Source organism: Oncorhynchus keta, chromosome 36 (assembly GCF_023373465.1).
Source record: "Oncorhynchus keta strain PuntledgeMale-10-30-2019 chromosome 36, Oket_V2, whole genome shotgun sequence".
In the NCBI taxonomy this organism is placed as follows: Eukaryota; Metazoa; Chordata; class Actinopteri; order Salmoniformes; family Salmonidae; genus Oncorhynchus; species Oncorhynchus keta.
In genome coordinates this window covers 23,885,071-23,909,155 of record NC_068456.1, presented here as the reverse complement: position 1 = coordinate 23,909,155, position 24,085 = coordinate 23,885,071, and the positions used below count along the sequence as shown (strand labels likewise).

Here is a 24,085-nt window from a genome sequence, read left to right as displayed (position 1 = left end):
GAAGTCTAAGAAACTGGACATTATTGTGGCTGCGGCAGAAAAGTTTTTGTGGACTCAGATCGGGTGTATTTTTTACTGGAAAATTTGTTCAAATTATTTATGTATTTCTTTGGTCATTTTTTGGGTAGTTTGTTCAGTTTTGGTGGGAATCCTGTTTCCATCCCGCCTAGTAGGTGGTGGGATGCACATTAAATTGTGTGATCTCCAATATACCATAGAAGAAGAAAAATAAGAGTTCTTTAGGCCACTTGAGTAGGATTTTAAAGGGTAAATAGTGGAATGGGGTGGTGTTTTTTAAATCATTATTATTATTTATATTCTTAGATAGGGCACATTTTTCCTTTCCCCCAATTGTATAGTACCTTATCACAAAAATGTAGGCAGACCGTGAACGGCCAAACACTCCAGTCAGTACAGTAGGTGGCGGTGTATTGGATGCGATCCAACAACACAATCCCAAAGAAGAAGAAGGGTTCTTTGACGCAACTACGTGGGATTATTTTAAATAGGACAAGATGGCCGAGGTTAGCGGGCTGAGGAAACGGAATCATTTCGAACAAAACCGCAAAAGACACGTCTGTGACGAAGGTAATTTTAAATTTAAGGAGAATACGTGGAACTGGATAGTAATATTGAGACTGACTGTTACATGAACCTCGTTTGGCGTGCCGTAACCTCCAGTAGCCAAGATCGTAACGTATGTGTTTACTTTTACAGGGACCCAGCCAGTGAAGGGTTTAACGTTTTTGTGTAGTTAATTTCGCTGGCTAATTCTCGCCCGTCAGCCCTTACTCTCACCTGGCCGGATCTGTCATTTTCGGACCGCGAGTGTTGCTCGCTGTTGAGTTGCGTCTATCCCATGGTCCGTTCAATTCTGAATGCTGATTGGTTAAAACCGCATTCCAGCCGGTGTCTCTTCCACAAGTTACCACCGTCTAAATCTATGACATTAAAATGCCTATACTCTCTTCCATCTGACTAAGCAATCCACTGTCTCATAAACCCAGCCAGGCAATTTATCAACTTAATCTCTACTAATAAAAAACATCTAGACATTATCTCGCATTTTTTTTCGTTTAACATTTGGTTTTCAACCGATTGCTGTCGGTCTCAACATTTGCAACATTGTTTCAATATTCAAATTGGAGTTCCGGCTGTCCCATAGTAATGAACGAGTTGGGATGAGAGACAGGTCGGCAGCTTTTCTCAGCCAGTCGAAATCATGAATCAACATAATTTTTATGGACATATACAAATAACTATCAATAGAAAACAACAGGTAAAACGAACCGACGTGCAGCTAGTTTAAAGTCTTTCCAGCTTCAGTTTGAAGTGATTGTGTGAGCTGTGTTGTTGGTTAACTCCTCTGAACAAGTGTCCTGACGAGAGAGCACATTTTCTATGCCAGGTGAAATCGCGCATCATTAGCTCATTGTTATGGCTGTATCCACATAAATGTCACTAGAAAACAGCTTATGCAAATGCGACTACTTCAATGTTATTCTGGCACAGTTTGACGTGACTGTAAGTTAACCATAGTTGGCTATCTAGCAAGCAAGGGATAAGAACGTTGCCAGCCAGTATGGTATTCATACTATTTCATCCTACAACAAGATAGTCCCGACACAAATGTAGGGTTGCTACCAAAGCCGACTGGTCGTTAGTTCTATCGGTTCGGTTGCCATATACTCGATCCAGTCGTTCAGTCTTTTTTGTTCTGCATCTATGGACGCGAACTAGTCGTAAATAACGTTTTCAATTAAAATATGTAAATCATTATTTAAATATGTTGGTGACCCAGTTGGATAATTCCCTGGAAGCTGGTGCTTTGAGGATATATTGGCACAGTTTGCGTTGTGCCTAAGAACAACCCTTAGCCGTGGTATGTTGGCCATATACCAGACCCCCTCGTACCTTATTGCTTAAATAACACAGTATATTGGCACTGTACAATTCAATAGCTTTAGTTCATTCTTACATGTGGTGTTTGAGTTGCTTTTTAAAGCAAAGGTCGAATTGAGCGGATGTCGTCAACCTTCTTTTCAAGGTGGTTTACAAAGTTGTCCGCAGGGGAGGATTAAGGAGGAGAAGGTGGAAACAGAAGGTGGAAACAGTTTCCTAGGGTTAGAGGAAGAAGCTTGACATTTATTGATAGAATTGGCTTTAGCGGAAGAGAAGGTAGAGAGGAGGGCGTGAAAGGATGATGGGTCCTCTGGAAGTTTAGTTTTCCTCCATTTTCGGTCTGCTGCCTGCGCATCCCTGTTGTGTAAGCTGGCAATGAGTCACTCAGCCATGGCGTAGATGGGCAGAGCCAAGCCGGCCAGGAGGAAAGGAGACAGGAGGAGTCATAGGATGTGGAAAGGGAGGAGAGTTTGGTCGAGGCAGAATCAGGAGAAGGATTTAGCAGACTTGGCGGCGGCGCATGTTTGAACTCTAATTTTTGGATTTAGACAACCAGGAGCCTCTTATTGTTTTAACGTTAGCTAGGAACTTCAACTTTATGGCTTTTCCTTGAAACCAATATTCCACTCTTGGAATAGCGTTTTTGTCTTCTTGCAGATTAACTGAAACCCTCCAAACCCATTTAGAAAACTAGACCTAATGTTAATATATCGAAAATAAAACTCTTTGCTCCTGTGGTTTTGCATGCCCATGCTGTATCCTTGCATCAGACTCATGCAAGGAACGAACAACACCAGATGCTTTTTCTCTCCCTCTGTCAGGTCAGGTGCAACAGCCATCATCAACTCTATTGTAATGTGATATAGGCTAGCTATGTGTAGCCTTCCATTTCCTCAGCTGGCCTAGTCTTGGTTTCACATGGGGAAATTCCCTTGCACCTCTACCCAACACCCCTAGCTAACATCTCTCACTGAACAACAGTTGCAGTCTGGTACAATTATTTGGGTAATAATGTTGTTTTTGGAATGTTAATGTATACAGAAATCAGTCGACAGGAAAATGGAAGGTGTTATTTTTGACATCACTTTAGTAAAGGGGTTCTTTCAAATCCTTTAGCTTTGTGACATGACTCTTGTATCAGTGCAAAATACAGCTGGGTTTGTTTGTGTGGCAATAGTTAACACTCAGTGGTGCTGCACTTTGTCCTTGGTGTGCAGATCCCTTGTTGCAGTTTAACATTTGCCCTGCTTGACTCCGGTCCAGAGAGGGAGTCGTCTCTTGGAGTTGGCACCGGTCCGCAGTGTCACGACGAAGGAGAGGATGGACAGAGTAAAGAGAGCTGTTTCAGATGTAGATCTAGACTGGCTTCATACATGGCCTGCCAGAGACCCGGATCAGGGCTGTTTCAGATACAACAGGAGAGAACTATGGCAAGATAAGGAATGATAAATAAGCCTGCCAATTTTAGATCTGGCTCTGTTTTCTCCAAGGATGAGGGGATTGGACTTCCCAGCCCAGTCCCTGCAGAATAGTCTCTCTCCTATGGCACCACTGCCACTTAATTTTGCTGACTACTGCTTCGTATTCCCTGCTTTGCTGGACACTTTGCATAGAGGGGCCTATGTGTGGGTTATGGTCTATTTTACACTGGACTGATGTTGGATGTTTAGTACAGATGTCTATATGTGAGTAAAGTTAGGAGCAGTCTGGCCACGAGTTACAGTAGATTACCGTTTTACCCGATTAACACAGGGACTCTTCCATTTCCTGTCCTGCTACCTGCTATCATGCTAATATGCGCGTGTTGCAGCTTATCATTATTTGGACTGGTGTGAACTTCACATCTGCCCATGTGGGGGACATTCTGAGGTGTCAGGAGCTGGGGGTATTTAAATTCAGCTTTAGTGTCACTGCGGCTAAAAAGGAACTCTGGCATTGTTGTCTGTGACATGGATGTCCGTCTAGCTGTAGAATAAATTCATAACCTGTCTTGTTGTGATTTTGTTTACTTTTTTAAACTTATTTTTTGGTAGTGTTTATCTAGCAGTCTCAAACCCACAGTGAATTATGTCTGTTGACAGACCAGACAGTCATTATACCAGAATCAGCAGGATGCCTCTCCAGTGTAAGCTCTGCTCCCTGTTCTCTCATACCTTCTGTTCGGCAACCCCTCTCCTGGCATCAGCCATAGAGCCCAGTCAGCCCACTGCTGTTTGCCGTCGGCAGACAACAACCTTGCGGCAAGCCCTCACCTGCCTTAGACCAAATTCTCACTCTGAGTTTTGGTACGAAGTGTTTGTTCTTTGATATGTTGAAGTCACATGTCTTGTAGGACTGTCAGCTCAGGAAGGAAATGTCATAATGGGGAGAATAAGGTTTTTCCTTGGAATCTTCTTGGTGTTGTGAACCATACCTCTCCAAGGGTCTCCTTGACACAACAGTTTTTGGTTGATACTTGTCATACCAGTTCCCAGGGTGTCTGTCTAGTGTGATGGGGAGGGACATCTGATGTAGAGGACATTTCCCACACCTGGAGGGGAACGCCTACCTTTAGACACCCTTTCATCGAAAGATTAAAAGACCAAACAAAGCTTTTTGAAATGCTTTTGCTTATTTTGATTTTGAGCTCCTTGATGGCATAGCCCTAAAAAATCATTGTATTTGTGACATGCTTGGTAAACAACAGGTGTGTACTAACAGTGAAATACCTACAGGCTTGGACATAGAAAAGAGGCTACTGCACAGTGTAGATGCTATAGACATTGACCCACATATAACCCATCTGTAGGCCTAGTACTTCATCTCATAATACCACTGTCTTTTGTCCCCCTTTCTCAGATATGTTTCCTAATACCCAAGTGTGTGCACTGCAGGCCTGTGGCAATGTACTGGCGTCATGCTAGAGGTTGACACAGGAGTGCAAATTCGTTCCTGTCCTGTACCGTTTTTTTCACGTACACTTATATAACCCCGGAACTTTCCGGTCCCATCCCGATAAAAATCACTCCCGTCCCATGTTCATTTTTAATGCTCAGAAATCAGAAATAACTTCCTCCATTAGCTACTGGCCTGTCTGTCCTAGCTCTGTGGCTGCATAGCGTTAGCAGAAACCAATACTGTTCTCAGGGCAAGCCTGGTTGTAGCTGGATTCACCTAGTCAATCTGTCATGGAAAGAGCAGGTGTTCCTAATGTTTTGTACACTCGGTGTATAGTAGGCTCTTTTTAATATATATATTTTATTAAATGCTCCACACAATACATGCTATTCCTCTCCTGTCCCAAAATGACTAAGAACTTCCCACCTATTCCTGCTGCAATCCCGCAGGACTTGTAAGACCCGCTGGAGTCCTGTTCTCTTGTCAACCTCTGCAGCAGGCAACAAATATCATGGCCAGGAACTGTCATGGAATGGCCTATAATATTTACAATGCCTGATGGAAGTTCAGATGCTGGAATCCTCTAAGATTATAAGAATATTGGCAAAACAAATTGAAGAGGACCCTGACACTTCTCTGTATTGTCCTTGTGATGTGTAAAGTTTGAATTGCACCATGTGCACTCTCTCCCTGCTCTTAAGGTCATGACACAGTGTCCTATTCTCTCTCTCTCAGGTGCGGGTGGTGTGGAAGATGTTCCTCTGTCCCTGCCAGATCGGAAGCCTCCTCCCAGGATGGCGCCTCGGGCAGAGGCGGATAGCGAGACAGACGAGGAGTGGGAACATGCCCCAGAGCTGACTGCTGCCTATCAAAGTCCTGTCAAGGAGCAACCTGTAGAAGAGGAGAAGGCTCGGCCCATCCAGATTGTCCTGGCTCACGAAGACTACCACAAATTTGAGCTGGACACCGCTGCTCTGGAGAAGCTCTTACTGCAGGAGGATGTCAGAGACCTTAATGTGGTGGTGGTGTCAGTGGCTGGGGCCTTCCGTAAGGGCAAGTCCTTCCTGCTGGATTTCATGCTCCGATACATGCTCAACCAGGTGAGAACCGGTGCACATATACAGTGCCTTGAGAAAATATTCAAACCGCTTGACTTTTTCAACATTTTGTTATTACAGCCTGAATTTAAAATGTTTTAAATAGAATAAAAAATTGGCACTCTACACACAATACCCCATAATATAATGTATTATTATATATAAAGCTGTATTGTCTTCAGTCAATAAGTATTCAACCCCTTTGTTATGGCCAGCCTAAATAAGTTCAGGAGTAAAAATGTGCTAAATAAGTTGCATGCAATAATAGGGTTTAACCTGATTTTTGAATGACTCTGTACCCCACCCACTTATCTGTAAGGTCCCCCAATCGAGCAGTGAATTTCAAAAACAGATTCAAGCACAAAGACCAGGGAGGTTTTCCAATGCCTTGCAAAGAAGGGCACCTATTGGTAGATGGGTTAAAAAAAGGCCCTTTGAGCATGGTGAAGTTATTAATTACACTTTGGATGGTGTATCAATACACCCAGTCATTACAAAGATACAGGTGTCCTTTCTAACTCAGTTGCCTGAAAGGAAGAAAGCGTCTCAGGGATTTCACCTTGAGGCCAATGGTGACTTTAAAACCGCTACAGAGTTTAATACCCGTGATGGGGCAAATCAACACATCACTGAGTACCACTGTTCATATTTTCAAGCATGGTGGTGGCTGCATCATGTTATGGGTAGTATGCTTGTCATTGGCAAGGACTAGGGAGTTTTTATATATTAGAGTAAAGTAGAGGAAAACGTGGTGGTCCACTTTCCAACATACAATGGGAGACAAATTCACCTTTCAGCAGGACAATTAACCTAAAACGCAAGGACAAATCTACACTGTTGCATACCAAGACGACATTGAATGTTCCAGAGTGGCCTAGTTACAGTTCAGACTGATGATCTATGGCAAGACTTGATTGCTGTCTAACAATGATTAACAACCAACCAACAACCATGATTAACAACCCAGAGACTCCCAGCTGTAATGGCTGCCAAAGGTGATTAACATGTATTGACTCGGGGTTGAATGCTTATCTAATCAAGATATGAGTTTTATTTTTCATAAGTGTACCACATTTTATTTTACTTTGACAGAGTATTTTGTGTAGATATTTTCTTTTTTTTAAAGGAAAAGGAATTTAATCAATTGTCCTTTCTGAAGGCACTGTACCTACAGTACAGACAATTCACTACAAAATACTGATATTTCTCTGAATCATTCATTGGGCAGATCAGGTTGAATGAAGGTTTTGCTGCGCTAAAAGGAAGAACCAATTGAACTGTCTGTTAGCTGGAAAAACTGTGGTTAAAAGCACTTTCTGGCAGCATCAAGATCAACAATCTATTATCACGTCATTAACACACCCCTGGGTGTAGGGTTAATTCTAAGGTGTTGAGTAACGCTGCTAACCTTTTCAGGGTAAATCTCTGGGTTGTTGGTTCAGTACCAACATTTGTAAAACAGTTTGGAGATCCTGAATAAACCCTGTATTAGTCTTGGATTCCCAGATGAATTATCCACCTACTGACCTGATTGTGTTACCTGGCTGGTTTTACATAATGTCCTCCATCTAGGGGTTGATGAAACAGGAAGTCTGCTAATGGCTCTAAATGGATGTTAGTAGTTATTCTTTCCTTTGGGATTAATTTAGTAGTGTGAAATTCCTTCAGGACATTTTATTTTTAGCCAAATGCATTTTCCATTCTTAGACTGCTAGATAATTAGCCTTGTCTTCAGGTCATTTCACATACTCTGTAGTTCAAAAGCAATTTGTCTCATTAGCATTCCTTTTGCTGAAATATGAATTTCTCTGCCAGTTTCTGGGACAAGAGCTTCCCAAGGGAAGGGCATACATTTCCAAGGCCGCATCACTACCTTCCAGTGCAACTTTCTAATCAGCCTCCAGGGTTATGTTAATGTGTCCACTGTCAAGGATTTGGCTTGAACCATGTGTCGAAATATTGTTTTTTTGTTTTTACTTTGAGAAATATTTATGTAGCTATCGGCCTAGATTTGGGAATGTCTGGTGTTTTCTCGGCACTGAATAAACATGGACGTATAATCAATATTTCTACCGATGACTTGAATCTGAGTGAGAGAGTGAGGAAGAGGACAGTCAGTCATGCCCTCCATCAGGGCAGCCAAGCAGCAGCCAGCGATTGCAGGGCCAGTATCACTTTACAGACCACAGTGTTATTATAGGTCTGGAAGCTTGGGAAAGCTTTATCTTATATAGTTATAGCTGCCTCAAACTCATTCTCACTGTAGTCTGCTGCTAGTTTCCCTGCCTGCCTGGGTCTGTTGTTCCTCTCAAGGTCTGTCACTAGTGCTGAGCAATGAACTGAAATTTCTGTTTTGTTTTTTAAGCAACCAATTGACCAATGTTTGTTCAATTATTTGAATTCCATTGTGTTTTCCTGTGAGCTCAATGCGCACATCAGTTTCTCTAAAGATAAATCTGATCCAGCCTGAACGATGTAGTAGGGAGTTGTAGTTTCCAACAGGCCAATATTCTACATAGTTTAGCACACACAATGTGGTAATTAACTACAATGACCATAATCCATTGCACGTATCCTTGTCCGGTCTTTTACTTTGCATGGTATCTCTATCTGAGATTTCATGATCGAAGTGATTTTATAGTTGGTATTATTTGAAGAACTCCAAAATAGTGATTTTTGTTAGACAAAATAGGCAGCAGCACTATAGAGCTAAGATGATGACTTGGACTGAAGTAATAAAGTCATTAAATAAAACATGTAATACACACACCTGAAATATTTATTAAAGTTGTGAAATAAATGATGGTTATTAATAAGTGGTTAAGTGATAAGCATTAATGGGAAGTCACTACCATTATGGAACTGTTATTAATGGTTTTATTATGTTACTGAACTTCAAAAAGCACTATCTGACTCACTGAATGATCTGAGGACAGATGGATAGGAGAAGTAAACTTGAGGTTACAGTGGGGTCAGAGGAGCAGTGATTGCTAGTGTTGTTCTGAGAGACGATGCACTCCATCGCCTTTAGGGTCAGGTATTCAGGATTGCTCTGATTGTGTTGCCTAAGTTCTTTCACAGCAACAACTCCAGTCCCGATAAAACAGAATGAACTTCAGAGATTGAGTATTCCCCCCATGTTAGTCTCCAGCGGGTTAGTTATACCCTTTAGATATCTTTGTAATTACGTCCCAGGCAGGTGCTATTTTGGGGTCTTGGTCTGGCCAACCTAATTTTCCTCCTGGTGCTGATCACTCTCTTTTACAGCCTAGAATTTGAACACTCCATTCCAGTCACATTTCCTGCTGGATAGAGAAGTCTGCTCTTCTGTGTGTGTGTGGCAGTTTGACTGACTGACTGGACTGTTTGGTTAATGTCCTCAGAGGGAGGAGACAGAACTAAAGCTTGTTATCTGAAGCCTGTCCTGTTTGATAGCGCCGTGCTACCCTTGTTTGATAGCGCCGTGCTACCCTTGTTTGATAGCGCCGTGCTACCCTTGTTTGATAGCGCCGTGCTACCCTTGTTTGATAGCGCCGGGCTACCCTTGTTTGATAGCGCCGGGCTACCCTTGTTTGATAGCGCCGGGCTACCCTTGTTTGATAGCGCCGGGCTACCCTTGTTTGATAGCGCCGGGCTACCCTTGTTTGATAGCGCCGTGGTAGCCTAGTGGTTAGAACGTTGGGCCAGTAACCGAAAGTTTGCTAGATCGAATCCCGAACTGACAAGGTAAAAATCTGTCGTTCTGCCCCTGAACAAGGCAGTTAACCCACTATTCTTAGGCCATCATTGAAAATAAGAATTTGTTCCTAACTGGCTTGCCCAGTTAAATATAAAATAAATTGTTTAATAGCGCCGTAGAATCCTTGTTTAATAGCACTTGATTATTATCTCTGTATTAGCACTGCTGCAGGATGTGTATTTTAATAGCTGTGTGAGATCTATCACCACCAGGCATGGTTAGGTTAAGCTACTCTTCTGCTTCGGAACGCTGCCAGTAGACAGAGCCAGGTTCACTTGTTAAGTAATACCTTTTAGGCATGAAATATAGCATACCATTTTGTATAATTAAGCCACGCTCTCCCTGGAATTAAGACCAGCCCCGTAGGCCACGCTCTCCTTGGAATTAAGACCAGCCCCGTAGGCCACGCTCTCCCTGGAATTAAGACCAGCCCTGTAATGAAGTAGTAGAGTAATGCGCGCACACTTCTAACGGACTTGTTTTCACAACAGCAGCTCATTGTATGTAAGGTGTTCTTCAGACTTAAGTTTCTTTGTCTTTTTTACTGCCTACACTGAAATGAGTCTGACATGATGTTGCGTTTTGCATAGGCTGTGTAAAATTACCCTGATCTCAGGACACCAGTGGTTTGAATGTGATACCACAGGGACCCCCAGTGGTAGTAAGTTGCAAATGCATGTAAGAAATAGCAGTATGCCTACTCCTTCCTTTGATTACTGTTGGACTCTTTCCACATTGCCCATATGAAACACACACTTGCCTACGGGAATCAATAACTTGTTTCCTATACTGACCCCCCCTCTCCTGTCACAGCAGCAGGAGCAGTCAGAATCGTGGGTTGGGGCTGATGATGAGCCGCTGACAGGGTTCAGCTGGAGAGGAGGCAGTGAGAGGGAGACCACAGGGATCCAGGTCTGGAGTCAAGTGTTTGTGGTCAACAAGCCGGATGGGAGCAAGGTGAGCCCTACTCTGTGACACACACACTGTTATTAACATTGAGAGGAACACCACAGTGGCACAGTCGTGTTTTGTGTATGGTCTTATGTCCATCCCTGCCGCTCATACTGGCTGTACTGTCTTCAAGTGGATTTCCATCATGTTAATGACCTAAAGGTGACCTGTAATATCCTAACCCTTGACAGGTTGCTGTTCTGCTAGTGGATACACAAGGAGCCTTCGACAGCCAGTCTACCATAAAGGACTGTGCAACGGTTTTTGCCTTGAGCACCATGACCAGCTCTGTACAGGTGAGTCTATGATGGATCTGACTGAGTTCTCACTGTTTGATTACATACCCATAAAGGTGCACACATCGTGCCAGTTGAGTTAATGGTGTGTTGTGGATGGAAAGGGCTGGTTGATGTCAAGAACTGGCCTACGTACAAAGGATATTTCATGGTCTAATTCTTTTCAGGTGTATAACTTGTCCCAGAATATTCAGGAGGATGATCTTCAGCATCTCCAGGTATACACACTATTCCGCCCCATCTTAATGAAAACATTAGACATTTGTTGGTGTGTTTGAAAACAATATTAAGGCTATGACTAACATTGTATTTTCTCTATCTGTTTAGCTCTTCACAGAATACGGCCGGCTTGCTTTGGAGGAAATCTATCTAAAACCCTTCCAGGTGTGTTACTGTCCTGAAAATGGATATTGTTTCTTCAATATATTCAACATGCAAAGTTTGGCTGTGCACATTTGTCCTCCCTGAGCACATTCTCTCAGTAACCCTGTCTGTGTTGTGTTCCAGTCTCTCATGTTCCTCATCAGAGACTGGAGCTATCCATATGAGCACAACTATGGACTGGAGGGAGGTAAACGCTTTCTAGAGAAGAGACTGCAGGTAGGTCTGGAGAAGAGAATGGGGCCCATGATGGATCATTTAGAATGGGCTCCTCCATATTTAAACCTAGTATCTAGTCCAGTGTGGCTTTTTCTGAGGGGAATTTCCACTACAGTTTTGAACTAAATTATCTCAGCAGAATTGTAATATGAATTTTGTTCAGTGTCTCTGTGAATGGAAGGACGCTCGCAGTAGTGGAGGCTGCTGAGGGGAAGGCGGCTCATAATAATGGCTGTAACGGAGCGAATAGAATGGCGTCAAACCATGTGTTTGACACCATTCCACCTATTCCTCTCCAACTGTTACCAAGAGCCCGTCCTCCCCAATTAAGGTGCCACCAACCTCCTGTGGCGTGCAGTATCAGTTTTAGTGGATGATCTGTAAGGTTACTTTCTAAATGTGATACATTAGTTACTGTCAAATTGTCATCAAACGTAACTTTTGGATTTAACAAATCTGATTACGGTTATTTTTGGATTGTATTCCCTTTTTAAAGGACAAATCCACCCAAAACCACTTCGTATAATATACAGTGTTATTTAACACTAACATGTGAGATTTTTATTTTGGCGAAGAAATGTTTCATTTTGTCCATTTAACAAGGTTGGTGGCAACATGAAAATCGTTGTGGAAATCTGTTGCAGCTCAAGTCGACTACAAAACCCGAAATGCTCTATGGGCTAGCTAGCAAACGTAGCTACACACAAGTCTATCTGCATGTGAAGTAGCTAGTTAGTGCAGTTTGTTTAAATTATTTTACAGCTATCAGTTTAGGAGTCTCCAGTCTCACCATGTTCAACCTGCAGATCAGTGTGCCTTGAAGAGTGGAGTCTGTCATTTGCAACCGCACCATGAAATGCACCCTGGACTGAAGAGGCAGACAAATAGGATACATGTGTCCTTTGTTAAATTACACATTTCTTGTGGTAGAAATATCGCAAAAATATGATCAGTGGCTAATTCGAGAGAAGACAACCTCCCGTGTTATGACATTGGCCAGTATTGAACTCACACATATGATGATTGACGTTTTTGCGATCTAAAAGTCGTATTCCTTTCAACTTCCAGTGATGTGAGAGCGGCTTTATCACAATGCTACGTCGTATATGATTGCTTCCGCTCGGTGTTTGAGATCAATTGACACTCTTTACCATGGCACTTTGAGATTTATCTTAAACTGCAAAACCCTTACGCACCACTGCACTTTGTATACCAGGGTTGGCTGGCCTTCTCTAGTCACTCGTAGGCTCAGTCACTGGTATACTTTTTATTCCAAAGCCATTTTGGGTTTACTGCCTTTTTATTTGTGCATTTTATTGTTTAGAAATGTCTCTTCGTTCGCTGGACTTTATCCTGCTAACTGTTCCAAATGTCCCAACTGAATTTGGTAAAAGGGCTTTTATGTCCTCTGTGCCATAGTCTTGGAACGCCTTACAAAATACTTTTAAACTGGAAGAACTTGTCTCGCTTGGTGTTTTTAAATCACTGATGAAGGATTTTGAAGCTGATTCCCTGATCTGTCAATGTTTTTAATTTGCTGTTTTATACTCTTGTGAATTCAATGGTTTTTACGAGATTCAAATCAAATCAAATTTTATTTGTCACATACACATGGTTAGCAGATGTTAATGCGAGTGTCGTGAAATGCTTGTGCTTCTAGTTCCGACAATGCAGTAATAACCAACAAGTTATCTAGCTAACAATTCCAAAACTACTACCTTATAGACACAAGTGTAAGGGGATAAAGAATATGTACATAAAGATATGAATGAGTGATGGTACAAAGTGGCATGAGCAAGATACAGTAGATGGTATTGAGTGCAGTATATACATATGAGATGAGTATGTAAACAAAGTGGCATAGTTAAAGTGGCTAGTGATACATGTATTACATAAAGATGCAGTAGATGATATAGAGTACAGTATATACATATGAGATGAATAATGTAGGGTATGTAAACATTATATTAGGTAGCATTGTTTAAAGTGGATAGTTATATATTTTACATTTCCCATCAATTTCCATTATTAAAGTGGCTGGAGTTGAGTCAGTGTGTTGGCAGCAGCCACTCAATGTTAGTGGTGGCTGTTTAACAGTCGGATGGCCTTGAGATAGAAGCTGTTTTTCAGTCTCTCGGTCCCTGCTTTGATGCACCTGTACTGACCTCGCCTTCTGGATGATAGCGGGGTGAACAGGCAGTGGCTCGGGTGGTTGTTGTCCTTGATGATATTTATGGCCTTCCTGTGACATCGGGTGGTGTAGGTGTCCTGGAGGGCAGGTAGTTTGCCCCCGGTGATGCGTTGTGCAGACCTCACTACCCTCTGGAGAGCCTTATGGTTGTGGGTGGAGCAGTTGCCGTATCAGGCGGTGATATAGCCCGACAGGATGCTCTCGATTGTGCATCTGTAGAAGTTTGTGAGTGCTTTTGGTGACAAGCCGAATTTCTTCATGAAGAGGTGCTGCTGCGCCTTCTTCACGATGCTGTCTGTGTGGGTGAACCAATTCAGTTTCTGTGATGTGTACGCCGAGGAACTTAACTTACTACCCTCTCCACTACTGTTCCATCGATGTGGATAGGGGGGTGTTCCCTCTGCTGTTTCCTGAAGTCCACAATCATCTCCTTAGTTTTGTTGACGTTGAGTGTGAGGTTATTTTCCTGACACCACACTCCGAGGGCCCTCACCTCCTCCCTGTAGGCCGTCTCGTCGTTGTTGGTAATCAAGCCTACCACTGTTGCGAACTTGATGATTGAGTTGGAGGCGTGCGTGGCCACGCAGTCGTGGGTGAACAGGGAGTACAGGAGAGGGCTCAGAACGCACCCTTGTGGAGCCCCAGTGTTGAGGATCAGCGGGGTGGAGATGTTGCCTACCCTCACCACCTGGTGGCGGCCCGTCAGGAAGTCCAGTACCCAGTTGCACAGGGCGGGGTCGAAACCCAGGGCCTCGAGCTTGATGACGAGCTTGGAGGGCACTATGGTGTTAAATGCCGAGCTGTAGTCGATGAACAGCATTCTCACATAGGTATTCCTCTTGTCCAGATGGGTTAGGGCAGTGTGGTTGAGATTGCGTCGTCTGTGGACCTATTTGGGCGGTAAGCAAATTGGAATGGGTCTAGGGTGTCAGGTAGGGTGGAGGTGATATGGTCCTTGACTAGTCTCTCAAAGCACTTCATGATGACGGAAGTAAGTGCTACGGGGCGGTAGTCGTTTAGCTCAGTTACCTTTGCTTTCTTGGGAACAGGAACAATGGTGGCCCTCTTGAAGCATGTGGGAAAAACAGACTGGGATAGGGATTGATTGAATATGTCTGTAAACACACCAGCCAGCTGGTCTGCACATGCTCTGAGGGCGCGGCTGGGGATGCCGTCTGGGCCTGCAGCCTTGCGAGGGTTAACACGTTTAAATGTTTTCCTCACGTCGGCTGCAGTGAAGGAGAGTCCGCATGTTTTAGTTGCGGTCGGTGTCAGTGGCACTGTTGTCCTCAAAGCGGGCAAAAAAGTTATTTAGTCTGCCTGGGAGCAAGACATCCTGGTCCGTGACGGGGCTGGTTTTCTTTTTGTTATCCGTGATTGACTGTAGACCCTGCCACATACCTCTTGTGTCTGAGCCATTGAATTGAGATTCTACTTTGTCTCTATACTGACGCTTAGCTTGTTTGATTGCCTTGCGGAGGGAATAGTTACACTGTTTGTATTCGGTGATGTTTCCGGTCCCCTTGCCCTGATTAAAAGCAGTGGTTCGCGCTTTCAGTTTCACGCGAATGCTGCCATCAATCCACGGTTTCTGGTTTGGGAATGTTTTAATCGTTGCTATGGGAACGACATCTTCAACGCACGTTCTAATGAACTCGCTCACCGAATCAGTGTATTCGTCAATGTTGTTGTCTGACGCCATACGAAACATATCCCAGTCCACGTGATGGAAGCAGTCTTGGAGTGTGGATTACTTGTAGTTTTTCGTGTTGTCTGTCTTTATTTTCTTTGTAATGACTTGGTGCTGCCTATCTTGGCCAGAGCGCTCTTGAAAAATAGATTGTAATCTCAATGAGCCCTTTCTGGTTAAATAAAATAAAAAATACCAGCCGAATAACTCCGATACACATTAAATGACCAAGGGAATTGATAGAACATCGCTCAGATGTACAAAAGCAATATAACAATCAAAATGGGTGAATCTTTACTTTGAGGCATTAGTAGAAGACAAGAAGGGTCCATCAAATGCATTTGCTTCTCTGCTGTTTTCAAGCAGGATTCCTGATTATGGATGGTCATTTTCAGTCATCTATATAACCTGTCTGTAGTTTTCTGATCATATTGGGACTCCCTGATATATGTTGGTCTGGTTGTCTTCATCGAATTACATTAAATATTTTTAATGGATGCTCAAAATATTTTTTTTTGTTCAAGGCTCCAACTCCCATGATTCCATTTGGCAAAACCACTCCCACCATCAGAAGTTGCAGCCATTGCACTCTTTCCAAATAGCCTATGTTTTCGTGGTGAATTACTTGTAAACCTACATTTTTTTTTTATTAGTTCCAGAAGACCTACAGTGTTGTTGGATAGTTGCTAAGGCTGTATTTGGCTGTTATTTTTTTACAATTTTATTTCAGATGCAGCACTGTTAGCTACTTGGCTGGCTAATGTAGAGCAGGCTTCAATCATGAGACTAGGATTCCTTAGTGATTTGCCTGTAAATCTTATGTTTTTTGGACTGTTTTAAGAGTCGCTAAGATTCAACTTGGCTCTAATAGCATGCTAGCTAACCAGCATCAGACACATTAACTTAATTTCATTTTTTTTGTGTGTAATGCAGTTGATTGCCACCAATGACATGAACATACTCTTGGCCTTGTAGTGTATGTGGACACCTGCTCCTCGAACATCTCATTCCAAAATCAAATCAGTGTATTTGTCACGTGCGCCGAATACAACAGGTGTAGTAGACCTTACAGTGAAATGCTTACTTACAGGCTCTAACCAATAGTGCAAAAAAGGTGTTAGGTGAACAATGGGTAAGTAAAGAAAGGCTACATACAGGCACCAGTTAGTCAGGCTGATGTAGTATGTAGATATGGTAAAGTGACTATGCATATATGATGAAAAGAGAGTAGCAGTAGTGTAAAAGAGGGGTTGGTGGGTGGCGGGACACAATGCAGATAGCCCGGTTAGCCAATGTGTGGGAGCACTGGTTGGTCGGCCCAATTGAGGTAGTATGTACATTAATGTGTAGTTAAAGTTACAATGCATATATGATAAACTGAGAGTAGCAGCAGTGTAAAAAGAGGGGGGCGGGGGGTACACAATGCAAAAAGTCCAGGTAGCCATTTGATTACGTTTTCAAGAGTCTTGTGGCTTGGGGGTAAAAACTGTTGAGAAGCCTTTTGCGTCCTAGACTTGGCACTCCGGTACCGCTTGACATGCAGTAGTAGAGAGAACAGTCTATGACTGGGGTCTTTGACCATTTTTAGGGCCTTCCTCTGACACCGCCTAGTATAGAGGTCCTGGATGGCAGGCAGCTTAGCCCCAGTGATGTACTGGGCTGTATGCACTTCCCTCTGTAGTGCCTTGCGGTCAGAAGCCAAGCAATTGCCGTACCAGGCTGCTCTCGATGTTGCAGCTGTAGAACATTTTCAGGATCTCAGGATCCATGCCAAATCTTTTTAGTTTCCTGAGGGGGAATAGGCTTTGTCATGCCCTCTTCACGACTGTCTTGGTGTGTTTGGACCATTCTAGTTTGTTGATGTGGACACCGAGGAACTTGAAGCTCTCAACCTGCTCCATCACAGCCCAGTCTATGAGAATGGGGGCGTGCTCGGTCCTCCTTTTCTTGTCATCCACAATCATCTCCTTTAGTCTTGGTTACGCTGAGGGATAGGTTATTCTGGCACCACACAGCCTATAGGGAGGTCAGAGACCTGGCCATCTCGTCGCCGTTGTTGGTGATCAGGCCTACCACTGTTGTGTCGTCTGCAAACTTAATGATGGTGTTGGAGTCATGCCTGGCCATGCAGTCGTGGGTGAACAGGGAGTACAGGTGGGGACTGAGCACACCCCTGTGGAGCTTCAGTGTTGAGGATCGGCGTGGCAGATATGTTGCTACCTACCCTCACCACCCGGGAACGGCCCGTCAGGAAGTCATGGAGATGAAATGCACCCTGGGAATTATAGTAGAAGAGGACAATGCAGAAACTTTTTAAATGACTGAAATGAGGATTGTGCAGTATGACTAACAAATGATAACATCATATTGTGTGTTAAATTTTACAGTAGTACATATATACAAACAGCATAACTGATTATAAAGTGGCGGAATTGTCCTTTAAACTTGTGCTTTAGACAACAGACCAGTGTCTTGGATATTATGTAACAGCTGTGTGTGTTTTTCTACAGGTGAAACAGAACCAGCACGAGGAACTGCAGACCGTGAGGAAACACATCCACTCCTGCTTCTCCAACATCGGTTGCTTCCTACTGCCCCACCCCGGCCTCAAAGTGGCCATTAACCCCATGTTTGACGGCAGATTAAAAGGTGAGGCCTCCCATTGCAGAGAATAATCCCTTCCACCTCCACCCTCCATACTATATACAAACCCCCTTGCACCCCCCTCATACTTCACTAACCCCCTTCCACTCATCCTCCATATTCAACTAACCCCCTTGCACCCCCCCTCATACTCCACTAACCCCCTTCCACTCATCCTCCCTACTCAACTAACCCCCTCCATCCCCCCTCATACTCCACTAACCCCCTTCCACTCATCCTCCATACTCCACTAACCCCCTTCCACTCATCCTCCATACTCCACTAACCCCCTTCCACTCATCCTCCATACTCCACTAACCCCCTTCCACTCATCCTCCATACTCCACTAACCCCCTTCCACTCATCCTCCATACTCTACTAACCCCCTTCCACTCATCCTCCATACTCCACTAACCCCCTTCCACTCATCCTCCATACTCCACTAACCCCCTTCCACTCATCCTCCATACTCCACTAACCCCCTTCCACTCATCCTCCATACTCCACTAACCCCCTTCCACTCATCCTCCATACTCCACTAACCCCCTTTCACTCAACCTCCATACTCCACTAACCCCCTACCACTCATACTCTACTAACCCCCTTCCACTCATCCTCTATATTCTACTAACCCCTCCACCAACCCGCTCCATACACTACTAACCTCCTTCAAACTCTACCGACCCTTTCCTTCCACCTGACGTGTGGTCCTTCTGTGGCTCAGTTGGTAGAGCACGGCGCTTGTAACGCCAGGGTAGTGGGTTCGATTCCCGGGACCACCCATACGTAGAATGTATGCACACATGACTGTAAGTCGCTTTGGATAAAAGCGTCAGCTAAATGGCATTTATTATTATTATTTATATTATCCCATCCTCAGTGACTCCCAGACCCTTTTCTTAATACTGAGGTGGAGAGGCAGTTTAAGAAAATAGTTAACCCCTGGAGGAGACATTCTTTGGCTTTACTATGCTTCTGGCTGTGTTCTTTGTGTAGACATTGATGGTGACTTTAAGGAGGCACTGGGCAAACTGGTGCCCTTACTGCTGGCTCCTGAGAACCTGGTGGAGAAGGAGATAGGAGGGGCTAAAGTGACCTGCAGAGATCTAGTGGAGTACTTTAAGGTGAGCACTATGTTCTCCCATGGCTTATAAACTACTTTAAATGCCTGAAACTTCCTAGCTTCTCGTCACAACTGAAGTTATAGAAAACACATTTTCTCCACGGCTTCTTCCCAGGCCTATATAAAGATCTATCAAGGGGAGGAGCTTCCTCATCCTAAATCAATGTTACAGGTATGTACTGGTTTGATCCACATTGATAAATTTTGAGCAAGCTTGTGGGGGTTTTCTCTTATCTTGCTCAAACCCTCTTTGTATTTGACTGTGCTCTGTTACCTAGGCAACTGCTGAAGCCAACAACCTTACAGCAGTTGCTGGAGGAAAAGACACTTACAGCAAAAGCATGGAAATGGTAGGTTTGTTCACCCCTGGCTTGTTACACGAACAATGTATAGTGCATTCTGACCCCTTCCCTTTTCCCACATTTTGCTACGTTACAGCCTTATTCTAAAATGGATTAAATAAAAACATTTCCTCATCTACACAAAATACCCCATAATGACAAATCAAAAACAGGTTTTTAGATTTTTTTACAAATGTATAAAAATACAAAAACTGATACCTTATTTACCCCTTCCACCCCCTCCACCATACTCACCCGAATGTATTCTGGCCACCCGAATGTATTCAGACCCTCGGAATTGAGCTCGGGTGCATCCTGTTTCCCATTGATCATCCTTGAGATGTTTCTACAAATTGATTTGGAGTCCTCCTGTGGTAAATTCAAATGATTGGACATGATTTGGAAAGGCACACACCTGTCTATATAAGGTCCCACAGTTGACAGTGCATGTCAGCAAAAACCGAGCCATGAGGTCGAAGGAATTGTCGGTAGAGCTCCGGGACGGGATCGAGGCACAGATCTGGAGAGGTACCAACAAATTTCTGCAGAATTTATGGTCCCCAAAAACAGTGGCCGCCTCCATTCTTAAATGGAAGAAGTTTGGAACCACCAAGACTCTTCATAGAGCTGGCCACCCGGTCAAACTGAGCAATCAGAGGAGAAGGACCTTGGTCAGAGAGGTGACCAAGACCCCGATGGTCACTGTGACAGAGCTCCAGAGGTCCTCTGTGGAGATAGGAGAACCTTCCAGAAGATCAACCATCTCTGTAGCACTCTAATCAGGCCTTTATGGTAGTGGCCAGACGGAAGCCACTCTTCAGTAAAAGACACATGACAGACCTGAGTTGATCAAAAGGCACCTAAAGACTCTCAGGCCATAAGAAACAAGAATCTCTGGTCTGATTTAAACCATGATTTAACTCTTTGGCCTGAATTCCAAGCGTCACTTCTGGAGGAAGCCTGGCACAATCCCTACGGTGGTGGCAGCATAATATTGTGGGGGATGTTTTTCAGCGACAGGGACTGGGAGACTAGTCAGGATCGAGGGAAAGATGAACGGAGCAAAGTATAGAGATCCTTGATGAAAACCTGCTCCAAAGTGCTCAGGACTTCAGACTGGGGAAAAGGTTCACCTTCCAACAGGACAATGACCCTAAGCACACAGCAAAGACAACGCAGGAGTGGCTTCAGGACAAGTCTTTGAATGTCCTTGAGTAGCCCAGCCAGAGGCCGGACTTGAACCCGATCAAACATCTCTGGAGAGACCTGAAAATAGCTGTGCAGCAACACTCCCCATCCAACCTGACAGATCTTGTGAGGATCTGCAGAGAAGAATGGGAGAAACTTCCCAAATACAGGTGTGCCAAGCTTGGAGCCTCATACCCAGACTCGGCTGTAATTTTTTCCAAAGGTGCTTCAACAAAGTACTTAGTAAAGGGTCTGAATACTGGAACTGTGATTAGTTTAATACATTTGCAAAAATGCCTAAACCTGTTTTTGCTTTGTCATTATGGGGTATTGTTTGTAGATGGGGGGGGGCAATTTAATCCATTTTAGCATAAGGGTGTATTGTAACAATATTTGGGAAAAATGAGTGGGTCTGAGTACTTTCCAAATGCACTGTATCTACACACATTCCAAGCAGATTGGTTTACTATTGCTGTTGTACTCACGCACACTACATGTTAATGTTTTTAAATGTATGTGAACTGTAAATTCTTATGTATTTTTTGTTGTGTTGGACCCCAGTAAGACTAGCTGTTACTATTGGGGATCCTAATAAAATACAAATTGTCATAATACAAATGTAACCAATGAGGTCATTTGTAGAGGTAATATTTTTGCCACTAGTCTTTGTTAGTCAGTGTAGTAATCTATTTGGTTTGTGAAATGTGGTGTTTCCCTACTAGGTGTGTGGAGGGGACAAGCCCTACATCGCCCCTGCAGACTTGGAACGCTGCCACGAGGAGTTCAAGGAGTGCTCGGTGCGTCAGTTCCGCTCTGTGAAGAAGATGGGAGGGGAGGACTTCTGCAAGAAATACCAGGAGCAGCTGGAGGGCGAGCTGGATGAGGCCTACTCTAACTTCCATAAGCACAACGAGGGCAAGAACATCTTCTACGCTGCACGCACACCCGCCACGCTCTTCGTTGTCATGTTCACCACCTACATCGTCTCAGGGCTGACCGGCTTCATTGGAATGAACACTATTGCCTTGCTGGCCAACCTGGTCATGGGCGTGGCTCTCATAACCCTCTGCATGTGGGCCTACGTCAAATACTCAGGGGAGTTCAGAGATGTGGGCACCATCATAGACCTGTTGGCAGAGACACTCTGGGAACAGGTGGGTGCTGATATGTCTGTGGATAAATGTGTTTTGTGTTTTCATAGATTTTTCTATTAAGGATAGAAGTATGGATACAGGAAGTATGTTTGTTTAGCATGTGTGACTCAAAGCCATGTGAAGCTGAGAATTTTTCATGTTCTCCACTGTCTGTGATGTTGATTCCTTCCCCTCAGAGTCCAGATTTCTAGTGGCTCTAGTTCCCCATCAGCCCTGAACTCAATCGCATTATCCTTCACCAGCCCTATCCAATGAGCTACCAGCCTTTTTCCTTTACCATCCAATCAGCTTGCCCGATCTGTTCTTTTAATCTGATCTTGCTCTCCTCTCCGCCTCAGATGACTGCCAGAAAGGTGAGGTGGAGGTTTCTCTTCCTGCCTATGTTCCTGGTTCAGTGCACTGTTTTCTGTCTCTGTTTGGTTGTTTCCCTGATTTTTGCCGCTGTTCTCTGCTAATTCCTCACCTCCCATGTCTCCAGGTGCTTTCCAAACTCTTTGAGTTGGCCAGGAGTCGAATCACGTGCCACTCTTTCCTACCATCAGCAGCAACGCAGAGAAAGAGACTCCCCTCAAACAACAATGACAAGAAGACTCACTAACTTTTCTGGCTAGCTGCTTGGCTCTTTATTTCCAAATGCATCTGCAGTCCACTCTTGTCATTCCTTGTGACATATGGGGCTGGTCTTAATTACAGGGAGGTTGTGTTTGCCTAGTTCAGTCTACATGTAGAATGCAGGTTGGCACTCTCCCTACTCTTCTGATTGTAATCACAGCAGGCCAACTGGAATTGGCCTACTACTGACTAGTCTTAAATCTACAATTTTCATAGATTTTTGTTTTAGCCATTTGTTCAATTGCCATGATTGGAGTTGAGTTTTTGCGACGTTTCTATTCATTTTAAATGATCATGCGTGTTTTCAGTCTGTTGGACAGAATCTCTTCTTTGTCCTCATGTTTTAATTTCTATTGATTTGATCTCATGTCATGTCCCTTTGTGCTCTCCTCTTCCCTCTCCAGGTGTTGAAGCCACTGAGTGCGCAATATATGGAGGATAACGTTAGACAGACTGTGGTTAACTCCATCAGAGCCAGTCTGACGGAACAAGCCACACAGCACGCAAAATTAAAGCCACACTGACCCCTCTTGCTATTACTCTACCATCCACTCACCCCACCCCTTCATTCAGTGCTAAATCCTAGGACTGTGGCACTGTGCAAACCAAAGTTTACCCTGCACAGGCCCAGCCAGCCTCCCTGTCTGCTGTAGTGGCCTGTCTTACTGCTGGCTACTCTACTCTTGGATCCCCCTGTTGGAAGGTGGACAATCAGCGAGTTAAGAAGTAGTTGCCGGTCCGCTCTCACCTTTAACACAATTTGACTGATTCACACGCAACCCCCCCCCCCATACACACCTATGTCAGGATTTTAAATTATTAAGAGTTAGGTTTGCTGACCCGGTTTTAGTGTTGTCATATTAAGCAGATTGCACTTGCTTGGTTTCAAGGTTAATTCAGGGAGTCACAGCTCTTTGGTGTGCCATTGGATGCAAGATGAACTGTCTGTATAGTCATGCATACTATAGCCTAGCCGTTGTTCCTACCCTCTCTCCTGATGCCGTTTGGTTAACAGGGGTGAATTTGGAAATCCTTTGAGCCTCTTTAGTTGTTTTAAGATACTGCTTTTTAATCTTGCTTTAGTGTCTATCTACCAGTGTTATCTACTGCATGGTATTAGACAAACACAGCATAGCACTATAATAGGCCCTAGAGCTCAATCTATTGTGCTTAGCAGGGGAATGTAATTCAGACCGTTTCATTAATTTGCCTTTCTTGAAAACCCACAGAACAGTGGGAGTGATCAATGGTATTGCACATCTAGTTTTTTTGTCAATACAGCACTAATGATATCAGTTAGGTCAACGCTTTTGTACCAATTCCATCCACAACTGTCTCGCCTAGGAACGCGGCAGTTGTTACAGTTCATTTAAAAAAAATAGGGAATGATGTATGACACATTTTACACTTTGTATAAATTCTAGTGTTGGCGGGGTGTTTTTTGTTGATTGGCCTAGTGTGGTTTTAAGGAATGTTTTGTGATTGGTCTTAGTTGCATCTTTTTCAGTGATCTACTATACCGGTACGTAAACAAACTCTAGGCTAGAGCATTTAGATTCCACCCCGGACAAAGCTTTCTGGAATTTGATGAGTGGGTCGATTGTCTTTTTAAATCACTTCCTGGAATTTATTTTTCAATAAACAAGTACATTGACCTTATTGATTAAAATCGATAATCTAC

The 24,085-nt window shown here is 43.8% G+C and overlaps 1 protein-coding gene across 3 annotated transcripts; it reads left to right on the top strand.

Moving 5' to 3' along the window:
• Positions 1–449: 449 nt before the first annotated feature.
• On the top strand, positions 450–24,085 carry LOC118383761 (atlastin-2-like). 3 transcript variants are annotated; one of them, XR_008095182.1, is made up of 15 exons: positions 450–588; positions 5,515–5,879; positions 10,429–10,572; positions 10,758–10,862; positions 11,030–11,080; positions 11,190–11,246; positions 11,370–11,462; positions 17,854–17,992; positions 18,983–19,110; positions 19,225–19,281; positions 19,388–19,459; positions 21,361–21,792; positions 21,969–22,145; positions 22,271–22,527; positions 22,809–24,085. XR_008095182.1 is itself a non-coding variant. In XM_052498688.1 (13 exons), the coding sequence occupies exons 1-13, from the start codon at positions 516–518 to the stop codon at positions 22,926–22,928; spliced, it is 1,833 nt and encodes a 610-aa protein (XP_052354648.1). In that variant the 5' UTR covers positions 450–515; the 3' UTR covers positions 22,929–24,085. The 3 variants fall into 3 exon arrangements, 2 of the variants coding, with proteins under 2 accessions (XP_052354648.1, XP_052354647.1); XM_052498688.1 differs by lacking the exons at positions 21,969–22,145; positions 22,271–22,527 and having other exon boundaries at positions 10,432–10,572; XM_052498687.1 differs by lacking the exons at positions 21,969–22,145; positions 22,271–22,527.